At 39.8% G+C, this 17164-nt stretch overlaps 1 protein-coding gene across 1 annotated transcript in view; it reads right to left on the bottom strand.

Annotated features, from left to right (window-relative positions):
* Positions 1 to 6009: 6009 nt before the first annotated feature.
* Positions 6010 to 17164, bottom strand: part of LOC143962292 (uncharacterized) — a 214771-nt gene continuing 203616 nt past the window's right edge. The window contains 2 exon segments of the mRNA XM_077471595.1: positions 6010 to 6626; positions 15239 to 16165. Coding sequence (XP_077327721.1) covers positions 6010 to 6626; positions 15239 to 16165 — 1544 coding nt within the window.

Below are 17164 nucleotides of genomic sequence, written 5' to 3'. Positions count from 1 at the left end.
CCTTTCTATATTACTAACGGCACACGCCAAGGATGTCCTCACCCCTAATTTTTGCCATGGTCATGGAACCCTTAGCCCAACGAATCCGCTCTGATCCCAAAATTAAAGGCATCACAATAGGCCCATCGGAACATAAAATAGGCTTATACGCTGATGATGTACTAATTTCGCTCTCTGACCCACAACAGTCATTGACTGCAGTGCAACAAACCCTAGATCAATTTAGCGCGATTTCTTTATATAAAGTAAATCACAGCAAATCCTTGATGCTAGCATTAGGTCTAGATAAATTAAATATCCAACAAATATCTACATCTTCCCCCTTTTCCTGGTCTAAAAACGCATCTCTGACTTATTTAGGAATTCATCTGACCTCTCCCAGTAAACATCTTCTGCGCACTAATTTTTCAGCCCTCGTAGAGAAGCTTCAAAAGCTATCCCATGAGATGAATCACCCATTTGTATCATGGGCTGGTAGGATTGCTCTGGTTAAAATGTTTCTGCTACCGCATATTTTATATGTCTTCGGCACTCTCCCGGTACCATTCCTTCCGGTCCATCTGAGATCTCTTCAATCCCTCCTCCATGCATTCATTTGGCATAACAAAAAACCCAGGATCAAAAAACAGAATCTGTTTACCCCAACCTGCATGGGAGGTCTGGGTGCCCCCAACATTACCCTTTACTACAAGGCAGTCCTTCTAGAACAACTTAAACTTTGGTGGAATACGTCTACCCCATCCAATTGGGCACAGACAGAGGCAGAAACATTGCCTGCCGAACCTAAACTACTTCTATCTGCCTCACTTTTCGCACCTGGAATACGACACTACCCACTGGACACTATCTCTGCCTCCCTCAGAGTATGGACCTCTCTTCCTGAAATGTCGAAAGGTCTACCCCACTCCCTACTGCCTTTTATCCCAACTCAGTCGCTCACGCTTGTTCTCCCTGACCTCCCCATACAACCTTGGATTGACGCAGGCATCTCTGATCTCGGAAAGTTGTTCTCTGCCTCACAACTGAGATCTTTCGCGGAGCTCCAATCCTCCTATAATATCTCCCCCAAATCCTTCTATATCTACTTAAGGATCAGATCCTTAATCAACAAACTCGAATGGAAAAACCACCACGGAATCCTGCACCATACGATTACATACTTCACCACAAAGGACCCTACCCGCAAAGGCATCTCGTACATATATAAAGAACTGTCTCGGCCTACAGAAGACCCAATTCAATCACAAATTCTAAAATGGTCTGCACATATTCCGTCTAGCCCACCTAACAGTGTGTGGTACCATGCTCTCTCTCTACCTGCCAAGCTCTCACACTGTACAGCACACTGGGAAGCATTGCAAAAGCTCTTCCACCACTGGTACTATACACCCAACAGACTTTCTAAGATATTCCCAAATGTATCACCTTTATGCTGGAGGGGATGCGGGTCCCTAGGCTCTCTTTTTCACATCTGGTGGGAGTGCCCATCTCTCAAGGACTTCTGGTCCCAAATTCGGTCCGTTCTTCACTCAATCACCCATACTACTCTGACCTTCTCACCCTTGGACCTTCTTCTTGGATTAACGATCCCATCCTGGCCCAAAAACTCCCAAACAGTGTCCACCCATGTTTTAATCGGCGCAAGATTGGCAATTGCTCGAAAATGGAAAAATTCACAACCTCCCGATATCCGAGAAGTAATAACCATCTTAAATTCCAACTTTACAATGGAACACAGTTTCTCCAAAGCTCATCTTACAACAAAGAAATTCCTCAGAGACTGGGACCCTTGGATCAACGATCCGAGGAGCGTGCAACTCACATGATATCTGGCAACAGACTTACGCAGTGAAAAGTTCTGTTCTGTACCATGCTTTTGTTGTTCTACCTTATAGATTAATGATAGGCACACACAATACTTAAAATTGTGCAAATAGCGTATGTAACCCATATTGCGTTCCACTAATATGGCTGCCTATCCTCTTCACCATGTTATTGCCTATGTTGATGTTCAATGTTTGCTCTTTCTACCAGTGATGTTGTTACTATTCATATTTCAAATTGTTGTTGACGCATACACCTATGTAATGAAGCTCTTATGTTCTTTTAATGTAACAGACTGTACTTGCATTATCGCTTCTGTAAAGCTTGTATACATTTGTGTACCATGAAAATTATTAATAAAAGTTTAAGTATAAATATAAAAAATATTTTAACAAGTTTGAAAAATAGGCCCAGTTTTAGAGTGGGTAATGGGCACTGGTGAGGCTGCATTCATGGGCATTGGGGAGGTTGTATTGAGGGGCACTGGTGAGACTGCGCTGATGGGCACTGGTGAAGCTGCATTGAGGGGACACTGGTGCGGCTGCATTGATGGGTACTGGTGAGGCTGCATTGGTTGCAATTGATGAGGCTGCATTAATGGGCACTGGTTAAGGCTGCATTTATGGGCACTGGTGAGGCTGCATCGATGGGCACTGGTGAGACTGTATTGATGGGCACTGATGAGGCTGCATTGATGCTGCAAACCTTCTAGCTCTACCAGCCTGGATAGGGCAAAGGTTGCCGCCTCTGTCCACGTCCCTCCCTCGCCTCGGCAAGCAGTGCCTGGAATGGCGGAAGAGGAGAGGACACGCCAGCTAGACACAGCAGGGTGCCAGCCAGCCACCCACAGAAGCCAGCCACAGAGGGTGCGGGAGCCAGCCAGCCACAGAGAATGCAGGAGCCAGCCACAGCTACAGTGCCCATAGTTAAGGTAAGAGGAGCTCTACACACTGCCAATTTTATTTCTACTTTGTGAGAAGTTGGGGCAGGGGTGAGAATCATGGCACACGGATTGGGTCCCGTGAGGACCAGAGTGAATCTAATGGGACCTGGGGGGGACTCTTTATAACAGACTCTGTAAGGGACACTGAAAGGACCTCTGTTAGAGAACCCCCCCTCCAGGTCCCATTAGACTCCTTTGTAGTCTCTAATGGGTCCCGGAGGGGATGGTTTTTAACAGACTGTCTAAAGGACACTGTTAGAGAGAGACCCCCCTCCAGTTCCCATTAAAAAAAGGCAGAAGTTGTACTTTGTGCAAAATGTAGGGGCAGGTCAGGGGCAGGCCATGGGTGGGACCTGACAGGGGGCCCTTGTTTTATTTGGTCCAGGGGCCCTGAGTGTTGTCAGTTCACCCCTGCATAGATTCAAAAATGGATAAATCATCCACTGGTTGCAGTTTAGGTGTCAATTTTTGAACAAAGTCTGTTAGTTGTCTATAGCTCCAAAAATCCATGGGGAGTTGCCCCTACGTAGTGTCTAAAGCCTCGTACACATGATCAGATTTTTGGACGGCCGTTTGTCTGTTTTTTGTTGCATGCTATTCTCATGTCGAAAAGGGAAGAGGTTACTCACCATACGAAATTTTTCATATGACAGAATACAACTTCTTAATGACGTAATGTGTTTAATAGTGTTGTATGCTTTCGTTTCTGAGCATGTGTAGTCTTGCTCTTAAGTTTTTTTTCGGACAAAGTCTGTACAAATTAAACGTAAATCGCACATTGAGTTCACATCCGACAAAAATTTTATAGTCTGAACATACAGCTTTTGGCCGATGAAAAAGCGTAATCGGCTGTCAAAAGCACCATACTAACGATCCGAGAATCGGCAGATCATTCGTCGGAAGAAAATTTTCTTCCGATTTTCATATCTCGTGTACGGACCTTTAGGGTTTCCAAACATACAATTTTCCCCTCAGGAGAAAATGTATAAAATTTAGTGTTCACATCTATAACCCGTATTCAAAAAAATATATCCACTCCAGGTTCAAACCAAGTAAACCCACCCAATGGGGCTAAGGATGAAGTAGGTTGAACGATCTACCCTTTGCGATTTAACTTGTCCCAAGTTTTTAAAGTTGCTACTGTGATATGTGAAATTCAATTTGATCATGGTGCACTACTGGAACCCATGGGGCCTACCAGATTATGTCCTGCCATGTTTTTTTCTAGTGTGACCCATACTTTATCATTTTCATAACTCTCTCAATAACTCTGGTGAGTGTGGTGTCTTATGGGGAGTGGAGAGCACTTTCTACACAGTGATGAAAGACTGAAGGATCGCATAAGTTGTATGGCGTATTGGAGGTTAGACACTGACTGATACATGAAATATTTTTTACAAGCTTTATGAAGATAGCACTGATTGATGCAAGAAATAACCTTTATGAAGTGTATGAAGATATTATTGATGTGAGCACTTTTATTACATCCCCTAGACCATTGATGGCGAACCTTGGCACCCCAGATGTTTTGGAACTACATTTCCCATGATTCTCATGCACTCTGTAGTGTAGCTAAGCATCATCGGAAATGTAGTTCCAAAACATCTGGAGTGCCGAGGTTCTCCATCACTGCCCTAGACTCACATAAAACAGCTGGCTGCATAATCAATCAACTGATTCACCGTATACTGGTCCCATGTGATTGAGGCCTTAGTTGGCAAGTAAACTTTTTGAAACATAAATTCAAGGACTATTGACCATTTTTATTTTAGGTGCATATTTATTAATGACTTTGCCTGATATTGTCCCCAAAGCTGGCAGATACATTTAAGTCAAGTCACTTTTGATTGACATGACATTTACATTCTCAGCCATCTTTGAGAGGGACACATACTTTAGTGAAAAATTCAATAAACTTTCAGTATACACTTCCCACATTCAACATATTCACATAAATCGTTTGATCAGTTAGCCAAATGTTTATTCATAATATACAGTTATTACAATTTATTTTCACAGTGGCTCTGATGAACCCCTTTGTGTTGAATCAGATGTTTCTGCTGTCTAAAGTTCTGATCAGATTTGGAACATTTAGTTCCCTTTTCTTATGTGTGAGTTTTTTTGCGTTATTCTCCTTGATTGTGAAACATTTTTGTTTTTAACCAGTTGCCACCAGTAAAACATAGATATACTGGGGCAAGGTGGCACTGCTGAGCTGGATCATGTACTAGGTACGTGATCCAACACTTCTGGATCTGGGACACGCATGTGTTCCACCGGCAACCCCCTCCCGCAGTGATTAGACACAGCGGGAGCTGATCTGCGGGCACCTAGGACTTGATGTTTGCCGGCATCCACTGATCATTAGGCAGAGCACCAGAACAGCGATCTGCCCATGTAAACAAGGCAGATCACCATTCTGACAATACAGAAGGTATGGATCCTGTGTTCATGTAAAGCAAGAACATGGATCCATGCATTACCCAAGTAAAAGCACCTTCCACACTGTGCACAAACACTGGCTAGGTACACAGTTAAGCCTTTGATCGCCCCTGATGTGTCATTAGCCAGTGTTGTTAGTACAATGACAGTGCAGATTTTTAGTACTGATCATTGTATTAGTGTCACTGGTCCCCAAAAAGTGTCAAAAGTGTCAGTTAGTGTCCCAACTGTCAGCCACAATATTGCAGTCCTGCAATGAGTCACTGATTGCCGCCATTACTAGTATAAATACAAAAATATAACATAATTTGTGGATGCAATACATTTTGCACAAAGCAATCAATATACGCTTATTGGGGATTTTTTTACCAAAAATATGTAGCAGCATACATATTGGCCTAAATTGATGAATAAATTAGAATTTTTCTTTTTTTTTTATTAGATATGTTTTATAGGAGAAAGAAGAAAAAAAATTATATTTTTTCACAATTGTTGGTCTTTTTTTGTTTATAGCGTAAAAAATAAAAACCGCAGTGGTAATCAAATACCACCAAAATAAATCTCTATTTGTGGGGGAAAAAAAGGACATAAGTTTTGTTTGTTAGTTAAAGTAAAGAATTGCATGGTCATAAAGGGGGTAAATCTTCCGGAGGTCAAGTTGGTAAGAAAAAGGACACAACCTCTTTCCTGTAAGTCTTCTGAACACAAGAATGTTTTTTTGCTATTTGAACTAAGCACATTCTGAACATCTAAATGACTTTCCTATGTATGTGTTTTCAGGTGTTGAGTCATATTTGACTTTACAGAGAAGCACTAAATGGCTTCTCACCTGTGTGGACCTTCTGGTGATCATTCAGGTTTGATTTATGACTAAAACCTTTATTACATTCAGGGCATTGATATGGCTTCTCTCCTGTGTGACTCCTCTGATGTTTCTTAAGATAAGCTTTATTGCTAAAATATTTATTGCATTCAGAGCACTGATATGGCTTCTCTCCTGTGTGAATCCTCTGATGTTTAATAAAATCAGCTTTATTGTTAAAAGCTTTATTGCATTCAGAGCATTGATATGGCTTCTCTCCTGTGTGAATCATCTGATGTGTTTTGAGGCTTGGTTTTCTGTAAAAATATTTGTCACATTCAGTACACGGGTACGGCTTCTCTCCTGTGTGAATCATCTTGTGTTCAATCAATGAACTATGGTGTGAAAACTGTTGATCACATTCTGAACACTGATATGGCTTCTCTCCTGTGTGAATCCTCAGATGTCGAATAACAAGATCCTTTCGTGAGAAGCTCTTATCACATTCTGAACACATAAATGGCTTTTCCCCCGTGTGACTCCTCTGATGATAAATTAAATTCATTTTTGCTCTAAAGGATTTGTCACACTCGGTGCAAGAAAATGTCTTTTCACCTGCTCCATCCATCATACTCTGCTGTAAAGCCCTTTTACAATTTCTTCTCTTTCATCCACCTGCAATCAAATTTAAAAAAATATTTATATAAACGATTGGAATACTACTAGGGTCCAAATTTAGTAACATGGTGTTGGGAAATGTGCAGTTTTAGAAAAATAGAGTTTGTTTCATGTGGAGACTTAGTAGCTAATTAAAGATGGAAAGTGGATTTTGCTATCCACTTTTGCTTAAAAATGGCTAAGTTACAACCCATTGTAATCTGCATGTTGTAGCTCATTAATCATATACAGGCTGCAGTTTGGAGGTTGCTGTAGCTCCCAGACTTTCCTCTGCTCAAAGTAGCACAGAGAACTCTGCGATTCACGACTTTCACAGGTCACGCTTTATAAGGCCCCACTCACATTTGGCAATTTGGAATTGCTGCTCCCTTGAGAGGATTCTAAGGTTTTTTTTCACATATATATTTTTTTCACCAGATATATAATAATTTTTTGGCGCAGAGTTTATTCCAGCTGTATTCAGCTGTCTATTCAAATTTGGAATTGCTGGCAATTCTGCCCATGATGCCAAATCGCATGGCAATCATGGAAAAACACACAACGTGCCTATGAAGGCCATTAACACTTAATGCCACCCTAAACGCAGTGTGATTTTGCATGACAGAATTGCGTGCAAATTGTGGCAAAACACACATTTAAAAATCATGCAAAGCATGTTGCCCAAAAAGGTGTGTAAGCATCTTTAGCACAACAAAGCACATTGTGCAGCCCATTCACTTGAACGGACTACCATACGTACAACATGCTGAAAAAGTATAAATTGCGAGTGGAAACATGAATTCCCACTACGTAAAATGTGAAAGGGGCCTAAACGTGCAGTATCTCTCTTTTTTTTTTTAAAGCAACGGTATGGCTGTGGTATGGTAATTTCACTTCAAATTTTAGTTTTGCACCTTGTTATGCCCAATTTAACCACTTACTGCAAACCGCCGTAGCTGTACTCCGGTACTTTGTCACTAAATACCGTTGTTATGGCAGCAGCTAGCTGCCATAACTCTAGTATTTTCAGAAACAGCGGATGCTCCTCTTTGGGATAAAAGTGGTCTCTGTGGCGGATTCACAGCAAGATCCCCTTTATCAGGGGCAGGAGAGGGCCAGGTTTATGCCTACAAAAAAACCTGTAAGGTAAAGGCATAATGAGCTAGTATGCACTGCATACTGGCTCATTATGAAATACTTCCTTTAGAACAAAGCTCCGGCATTGCCTCTCAGTCACCTCTGAGGGCACTGACATGTTCCCGCTGCGTTTCTTCTTCACAGTGCTGGAACCGTGATGATGTCACTCCTGCACATGTGTGTGGGAGTCCTCTTTCCGGCAGAGAGCTCTGATTTTCTGACAGCATCCACCGGACCTACAGAGCGCATGCACTGCTGACATCAACGTCTGCATGCAAGGTGAATATCTCCTAAACCGTACAGGTTTAGGAGATATTCTTTTTACCTACAGGTAAGCCTTATTATAGCTTTACCTGTAGGTAAAAATCACCAAGCGGAGGATACAACCGCTTTAAGAGGTCCTGTCATACTTTTTTTTTCTATTACAAGGGATGCTTACATTCCTTGTAATAGGACTAAAAGTGGCACAATTTTTTTTGTTAAAAGGACAGTGTAAAAATAAAAAATAAAAAGTAAAATAAATAATAATAAAAAAAATTACAGTAAGCTCGCGCGCAGAAGCGAACACATACGTAAGTTGCGCCTGCACATGAAAACGTTGTTCATACTATACATGTGAGATAACGCCACGATTGTTAGAGTGAGAGCAATAATTCTAGTACATGTGCGATTCTTTTTGTACGAATCGAGAATTCGTACAAGTTTCCGAAAATTCGTACATGCGCAAGCATCCAAAATATGAATTGCTACGCTTCTGAATTTTATACGAAATTTCGTTGACGAATTTCAGATCAAAATTCCGTTACAACAGAAACGTGACTGGTGTTTTGTTGACCAATCAGAGGTTTTCTTCTGCTGCTGAGTGGGGGTTGGGAAAATTACCTTTTTTAATATGGGAGTGGGGTACTGGTACGATGAAGTTAAAAACCCTGGAAGGTAGAACAGCACAGGGATGGTGGGAGCCCCTCATAATGAGCACAGCAGGGAACAACCCCAGGAGCAACTCCCACCATCCCTGTGCTGTTCTGACTTCCTGGGTTTGTACCCCTGCTGTGCTAATTATGAGGGGCTCCCACCATCCCTGTGCTGTGCTGACTTCCTGGGTTTGTACCCGTGCTGTGCTCATTATGAGGGGCTCCCACCATTCCTGTGCTGTGCTCATTTTGAGGGGGCTCCCACCATCCATGTGCTGTGCTGACTTCCTCCTGGGTTTGCACCCATGCTGTGCTCATTATCAGGGGCTCCCACCATCCCTGCACTGTGCTGACTTCCTCTGGGAAATCAGCACAGCACAGGGATGGTGGGAGCCCCTCATAATGAGCACAGCACGGGTACAAACCCAGGAAGTCAGCACAGCACAGGGATGGTGGGAGCCCGCTCATAATGAGCACAGCAGGGGTACAAACCCAGGAATAAGCACAGCACAGGGATGGTGGGAGCCCCCTCATAATGAGCACAGCACAGGGATGGTGGGAGCCCCTCATAATGAGGAGGGAGTGGGGGGGCTGGGCTGATCAGCGCCCTATGTGTCTATGGTCACAAGGGGCTGTCTTAGGAGCGAGTCTGTACAGGCGCACCCATGGCATGGGGGTTCCATTGGTCGGCACTCAGTGGGGGGGAGCCAGAATCGCTAGTGGGGGACCAGAGACCTTATAAGAAGAGGATTGGGGTTGCTCTGAGCAAAACCATTGCACAGAGCATGTCAGGATAACATGTTTGTTATTTTTTTTTTTTTAATAATGGTTTACAGTCACTTTAATAGTTTTGGAAACATGGTTCTTAATGTTTAGAGGAATATATTATTAAATATAAGCGAATACAGCATGAAAATACAATACTACACCACTCAGTTATTAATGAAAGGAACTATTTAACTTGATAAAAATGTATGAGAAACTAAAAAAAAATTAGTGGAAAGTAATTTATCTTACCTGGTATGATGTAGTATTGGAATCCTTGAGCTGCTCCTTGTTCTCTTCATCAACGGTAATTCTTCTACTTGACTGAGCTCTGTTTCACCTTATATTCATTCCACCCCCATTCACTAACATGAGACGTCTTTGGATTGGCTGTAGGGAATTATTCAGAACAATGTAAGGTGTGTTTCCTATTGATTAGAGGTATGTTTTCATTTTCATTTGTATTCAAGTTATTTCTCCAGTCAGGTGACAAGACCATTAACATTTGAAGGTTTGGAGGGAGGACACTAAAAGGGAATGTAAATGTAAAATCCATGGTTCGCACTTATCATTAGCATTTATAAGAGACGATACTGTGATTGTAATGACAATGAGAGAGGAAGCTGTAGAGGGTATGCAGATACTTGTAGACATTTGTCAGGTGCCAAAATTTAATTTACAAATCAGACATTCTTAAAACCATTGAAAATTGGATAAATTATACATTGTACCCCAAAACAAATGCATGTAATGTATTGTATCAAAGTTTTATGTGTCATGTTTCCTGTGTATAGGAAATCATTAATGGTGGTTTCAAAATGTTTCGCTCTTGCACTTAGAAATGAATGCAAACCATTCCAACCACCCACTTGGATAAATCAGAGTGGGCAAGGGTCAAAACCAAAGGGAACCCCAAATAAATATGTGGATCCTGTGCACCCCACCCGAAGGGATGCACAGAGTGAACCACAGGAGGAGATAATCAGGAGGTGTGTAATTTCAAAACGGGGGGGGGGGGGGGGTAACTTATAGGGGTACTTAAAGATGTCTATCAAATTCTAAAACCCATGGAACTTTGTTAGTACAAGGTGGATGTTTATGCATGAGAGTCCCCTGATTCTAACCTATATATTTTTTTCATTTTGGATAGCATAGATAATGCTAGAACCCTTATCATTTTTGTCTGGTCTGTTTTGCATAAGGTATATTTACTTACATACTTTTAACTCACTTTCCTATAATTAAAATACAACAAGAAGATCAAATATCTTCAAAGTGAGAGGAAATCCTCTCTTAGATAGTTATCGCTTCCAATGTCATTGTCAGTTGTATTCATTGAAAGATTTCCCATGAACTCCTGTTCCAATTTTAACCATAACCATTTGGATTTCCCATCATTTTCTATTCTTTTTGATAATGAGCTCTCACTGAGAGCAATACAATTTGATAGGGATTCTACTCTTTGGCAATATCTAACATGTTTCTGTTTCAGATATACTTGAAAATTCTGTTTGCTCATAAATATCTCTATTCACAGAGAATCAAATAAACCAATTGCACCTCCGGTATTTAATTTTTATAAATTCCTTTTGAAAGGTGGGACTTAATGATTAGGGAAATGTATTATTAAATATAAAAATGTAATACAGCATGATAATACAATACTACAACACCCAGATGCAAATGACAAGGACTATTCAATTTAATGAAAATGTATAAGAACAAAAAAATGTATATGGAAAGTTCTATATCTTACCTGGTATGGTAAGATATCTGTATAGTCATTAATTCCATTTTACAAAATCATGTTTCAATCATTGCTTGTATCTCATAACATATGTACCAACTCCTTGTTGGAATGTTTAATCAATGTGCAATATTTTTTATGAATTGTATACGTATAAAAATATAAAAATATTAATATATAAGGGGGGATTAAGGGGGGATATGATCAACATGTTCAAATACATTAGGGGTCCATATAGTGAACTTGGTGTTGAGTTGTTCTCTGTACGGTCAACCCAGAGGACACGGGGGCACTCTTTACGTCTAGAGGAAAAGAGATTTCATCTTCAAGTACGGAAAGGTTTCTTCACAGTTAGAGCTGTGAAAATGTGGAATAGACTCCCGCCAGAGGTGGTTCTGGCCAGTTCAGTAGATTGCTTTAAGAAAGGCCTGGATACTTTCCTGATGGTACATAATATAACTGGGTACTAACATAGGTAAAGTTGATCCAGGGAATATCCGATCGCCTCTTGGGGGATCAGGAAGGAATTTTTTTCCCCTGCTGTAGCAAATTGGAGCATGCTCTGCTGGGCTTTTTTTTCGCCTTCCTCTGGATCAATTGTGGGCATAAAATTGGGTATCTGGATTGTACGATTATTTTTTATTTTATTTATTTGTTTTTAAGGTTGAACTGGATGGACTTGTGTCTTTTTTCAACCTGACTAACTATGTAACTATGTAACTATGTAACTATATAGTAAAATGCATGGGAACAATTGATACGAATATTTTATAACAATTCGAATGAATTAATACTATTTTTGATCCAATTTATTTCATTGCTCCCGTGTGCTAAATGGAAAAGTCCCGCTAGCTACGTTCTCCTATTTATATATTGAACCGGGATGGAGGAGGGGACTCGAAGGGCCCCTGTATTCCTCATTTAAAGTCCCAACTAATATTCTTTTCCTTTTTTTTTTTAAATGTATCATCTTATGGTTAAAAATGTTTATCGCTTGTTCATTCTTTTGATAAAAAAAAGTGTTTGGGGACCCGGGTCCTGTCCCATCAATGCAAAAAAAGTTTTAAAAACAGACAGTTTTTCAGGAGCAGTGATTTTATTAATGCTTAAAGTGAAACAATAAAAGTGAAATATTCCTTTAAATATCGTGCCTTGGGAGTGACCTTAGTATGCCTGTAAAGTAGCACATTTTTCCATGTTTAGAATAATACCACAGCAAAATTACATTTCTAAGGAAAAAAAGTCATTTAAAACTGCTCACGGCTGTAATGAATTGTCGGATCCCGGCAATATAGATAAAAATCGTTGAAAAAAACAGCATGGGTTCCCAACCCCAGTCCATTACTAGACCCTTTGGATCTGCTATGAATATTAATGGGAACCCCGCACCAAAATTTATAAAAAAAAATGCATGGGCTCCCCCCAAAATCCATACCAGGCCCTTCAGGTCCTGGTCTTAAAACAGCATTGTACAGTCCCTATGCAATACCCTCTGATCTATACTTAGTTGGTCAGAGGTTAATCCTGCAGCCAAACAATGACCCAAAACATATCACCAAGCTATTTCAGAACTACCTTAGAAGAAAAGAAGATAAAAGTAGGCTTTAAATCATGAAATGACCAGTACTGTCTTCAAACTTACACCCCATCAAGCTGAAATGGGATGAACTGAATAGCAAAATCAAAGCAACCTACAAGTACAATGCAGTGGTGGGAACATCTGCAGCCATACGGGGTAGAACTTTCTAAATAAAGTTTGATTTCTATTGTAGAAGGAATGGCAGGAGTTTTAATATCTACAAACAGTGTACACAAACGTTTAGATTATGTTATGTTAAAGGGATTCAGTGATTAAATTTTTAGCACTAAATGTTGCATATATGTATTACATTACTCTTTATTAACACAAGTAGAGTTTTCCTTTTGCTTTAAAAGCCCTCCTTGGACCTTAAATGGGGTCAATGTTATGTATTTTTTTAAATAGAGGCCAGAAGGGAGATTTAATTTCCTGCCATTTGAAAAACATTTTTTCTTTAGAAATATCAGTGCTTAAAAAAATAAATAAAAAATCACTGCCCCTGGCCAAAATGTAATTCTTTAATTTTATTTTTGTACTGGTACATGTTCCCCAGGGCAGTGTCCACCTCCATGCTATTTATTTTTTACAACCCTTTGCCTATTAGCCCAGAAAATTGTCAATTTTTTTTAACTGATTCAACTAATTGATTTTAGTGCGGTTCAGGTAAAGCATCAAAACACTGCTTGAACCATACCTGGGGAACAGAGACAGTTTGGCTCCTCTCTACCTGTTACACTAGGAGGAGTGTCTGTGTTTGTACAGATGCTGAACCTCCCTAGACTTACTTGGGCTGCCTGCATGCAGCACCAAAAACAGCTGGCTGCATAATCAAACAGCTGATTCACCGTCTACTGGTCCCATGTGAATGAGGCCTTAGATTGCAATTCAACTTTTTGAAACATAAATTCAAGTATTATTGACCATTTTTATTTTACGTGCATATTTATCAATGATTTTGCCTAATATTAACCCAAAGCTGGCAGATACATTTAAGTCAAGTCACTTTTGGGTGCCATGGCAAATACATTCTCAGGAGGGGGACGCATACTTTGCAGTGAAAAAATTCAATAAACTTTCAGTATACACTTCCCACATTCAACATATTTACATAAATCGTTTGATCAGTTAGCCAAATGTTTATTCATAATATACAGTTATTACAATTTATTTTCACAGTGGCTCTGATGAACCCTTTTGTGTTGAATCAGGTGTTTCTGCTGTCTAAAGTTCTGATCAGATTTGAAACATTTAGTTCCCTTTTCTTATGTGTGAGTTTTTTTGTGTTATTCTCCTTGATTGTGAAACATTTTTGTTTTTAACCACTTGTACAACATAGATATACTGGGGCAAGGTGGCACTGCTGAGCCGTATCATGTACTAGGTACGTGATCCAACACTTCTGGACCTGGAGCACGCATGTGTTGCACCGGCAACCCCCTCCCGCAGTGATTAGACACAGCGGGAGCTGATCTGCAGGCACCTAGGACTTGATGTTTGCTGGCATCAACTGATCATTAGGCATAGCACAATAACAGCGATCTGCCTATGTAAACAAGACAGATCGCCATTCTGTCAATACAGAAGGTATGGATCCTGTGTTCCTGTTAAGCAAAAACATGGATCCATGTGTTACCCAAGTAAAGGCTCCTCCCACACTGTGCACAAACACTGGCTAGGCACACAGTTAACCCTTTGATCGCCCCTGATGTGTCATTAGCCAGGGTTGTTAGTACAATGACAGTGTAGATTTTTAGTACTGATCACTATATTAGTGTCACTGGTCCCCAAAAAGTGTCAAAAGTGTCAGTTAGTGTCCCAACTGTCCGCCACAATATTGCATTCCCGCAATGAGTCACTGGTTGCCGCCATTACTAATATAAATAAATAAACAAAAATATAACATAATTGTAGACGCAATACATTTTGCACAAAGCAATCAATATATGCTTATTGGGATTTTTTTACCAAAAATATGTAGCAGCATACACATTGGCCTAAATTGATGAAGAAATTAGATTTTTTTTTATTTTTTATTATTTGATATGTTTTATAGCAGAATGAAGAAAAAATTTATATTTTTTTTCACAATTGTTGGTCTTTATTTGTTTATAGCGTAAAAAAATAAAAACCGCAGTGGTAATCAAATACAACCAAAATAAATCTCTATTTGTGGGGGAAAAAAGGACATAAGTTTTGTTTGTTAGATAAAGTAAAAAATTGCATGGTCATAAAGGGGGTAAATCTTCCGGAGGTCAAGTTGTTAAGAACAAGGACACAACCTCTTTCCTGTAAGTCTTCTGAACGCAAGAATGTTTTTTTGCTATTTGAACTAAGCACATTCTGAACATCTAAATGACTTTCCTATGTATGTGTTTTCAGGTGTTGAGTCATATTTGACTTTACAGAGAAGCACTAAATGGCTTCTCACCTGTGTGGACCTTCTGGTGATCATTCAGGTTTGATTTATGACTAAAACCTTTATTACATTCAGGGCATTGATATGGCTTCTCTCCTGTGTGACTCCTCTGATGATTCTTAAGATAAGCTTTATTGTTAAAAGCTTTATTGCATTCAGAGCACTGATATGGCTTCTCTCCTGTGTGAATCCTCATGTGTTGAGTAAGATTAAATATGCATGAGAAGGACTTGTTACATTCTGAACAACTGAAAGGCTTCTCTCCTGTGTGAATCATCTGATGTTTCATAAGATTGGCTTTATCTCTAAAATATTTATTGCATTCAGAGCACTGATATTGCTTCTCTCCTGTGTGAATCTTCTGATGTTTATAAAGACCGGATATTACCGAGAAGCACTTGTTACATTCTGAACATCTGAAAGGCTTCTCTCCTGTGTGAATCCTCTGATGTTTAATAAAATCAGTTTTATTGATAAAAGCTTTATTGCATTCACAGCATTGATGTGGCTTCTCTCCTGTGTGAATCCTCTGATGTTTAGAAAGACCGGAAATCACTGAGAAGCACTTGTTACATTCTGAACATCTGAAAGGCTTCTCTCCTGTGTGAATCATCTGATGAATTGTGAGGCTTGATTTTCTGTAAAAAAAATTGTCACATTCAGTACACTGATATGGCTTCTCTCCTGTGTGAATCATCTTGTGTTCAATCAATGAACTATGGTGTGAAAACTGTTGATCACATTCTGAACATTGATATGGCTTCTCTCCTGTGTGAATTCTCAGATGCTGAATAAGACGATCCTTTCGTAAGAAGCTCTTATGACATTCTGAACACATAAATGGCTTTTCCCCCGTGTGAGTCCTCTGATGATGAATTAAATGAATTTTTGCTCTAAAGGATTTATCACACTCGGTGCAAGAAAATGTCTTTTCACCTGCTCCATCCATCATACTTTGCTGTAAAGACCTTTTACAATTTCTTCTCTTTCGTCCACCTGCAATCAAATAAAAAAATATAGTTATATAAACGATTGGAATACTAGTAGGGTACAAATTTAGTAACATGGTGTTGAGAAATGTGCAGTTTTAGAAAAATAGAGTTTGTTTAATGTGGAGACTTAGTAGCTAATTAAAGATGGAAAGTGGATTTTGCTATACACTTTTGCTTAAAAATGGCTAAGTTACAACCCATTGTAATCTGCATGTTGTAGCTCATTAATGATATACAGGCTGCAGTTTGGAGGTTGCTGTAGCTCCCAGACTTTCCTCTGCACAGAGAACTCTGCGATTCACGACTTTCACAGGTCACGCTTTATAAGGCCCCACTCAAATTTGGAATTGCTGCTTCCTTGAGAGGATTCTAAGGGTTTTTTTCACATATATATTTTTTTCACCAGATATATAATAATTTTTTGGCGCAGAGTTTATTCCAGCTGTATTCAGCTGTCTATTCAAATTTGGAATTTCTGGCAATTCTGCCCATGATGCCAAATCACGTGGCAATCATGGCAAAACACACAACGTGCGTATGAATGCCATTAACACTTAATGCCACCCTAAAGGCAATGTGATTGTTCATGACAGAATTGCATGGAAATTATGGCAAAACACACATTTAAAAATCATGCAAAGCATTTTGCCCAAAAAGGCGTGTGACCCTCTTTTGCAAAACAAAGCATATTCACGTGAAAGGACTGCCCTATGTACAACATGCAGAAACATGTGTAAATTGCGAGTGGAAACATGAATTCCCACTACGTAAGATGTGAAAGGGGTCTAAACGTGCAGTATCTCTCTTTTTTTTAAAGCAACGGTATGGCTGTGGTATGGTAATTTTACTTCTTTTTAATTGGGACCCTTAGGAGGCTTGCAGTGCACAGGGAATTTGAGCATAAGAAGTGTGAAAAATATTATAGAACAAAATAAAAATGTATTAA

This window comes from Lithobates pipiens, unplaced genomic scaffold, assembly GCF_037356315.1.
Source record: "Lithobates pipiens isolate NorthernLeopardFrog02 unplaced genomic scaffold, aLitPip1_a1.2 Scaffold_8, whole genome shotgun sequence".
Taxonomy (NCBI): Eukaryota; Metazoa; Chordata; class Amphibia; order Anura; family Ranidae; genus Lithobates; species Lithobates pipiens.
This window is presented reverse-complemented; position numbering and strand designations above follow the sequence as displayed.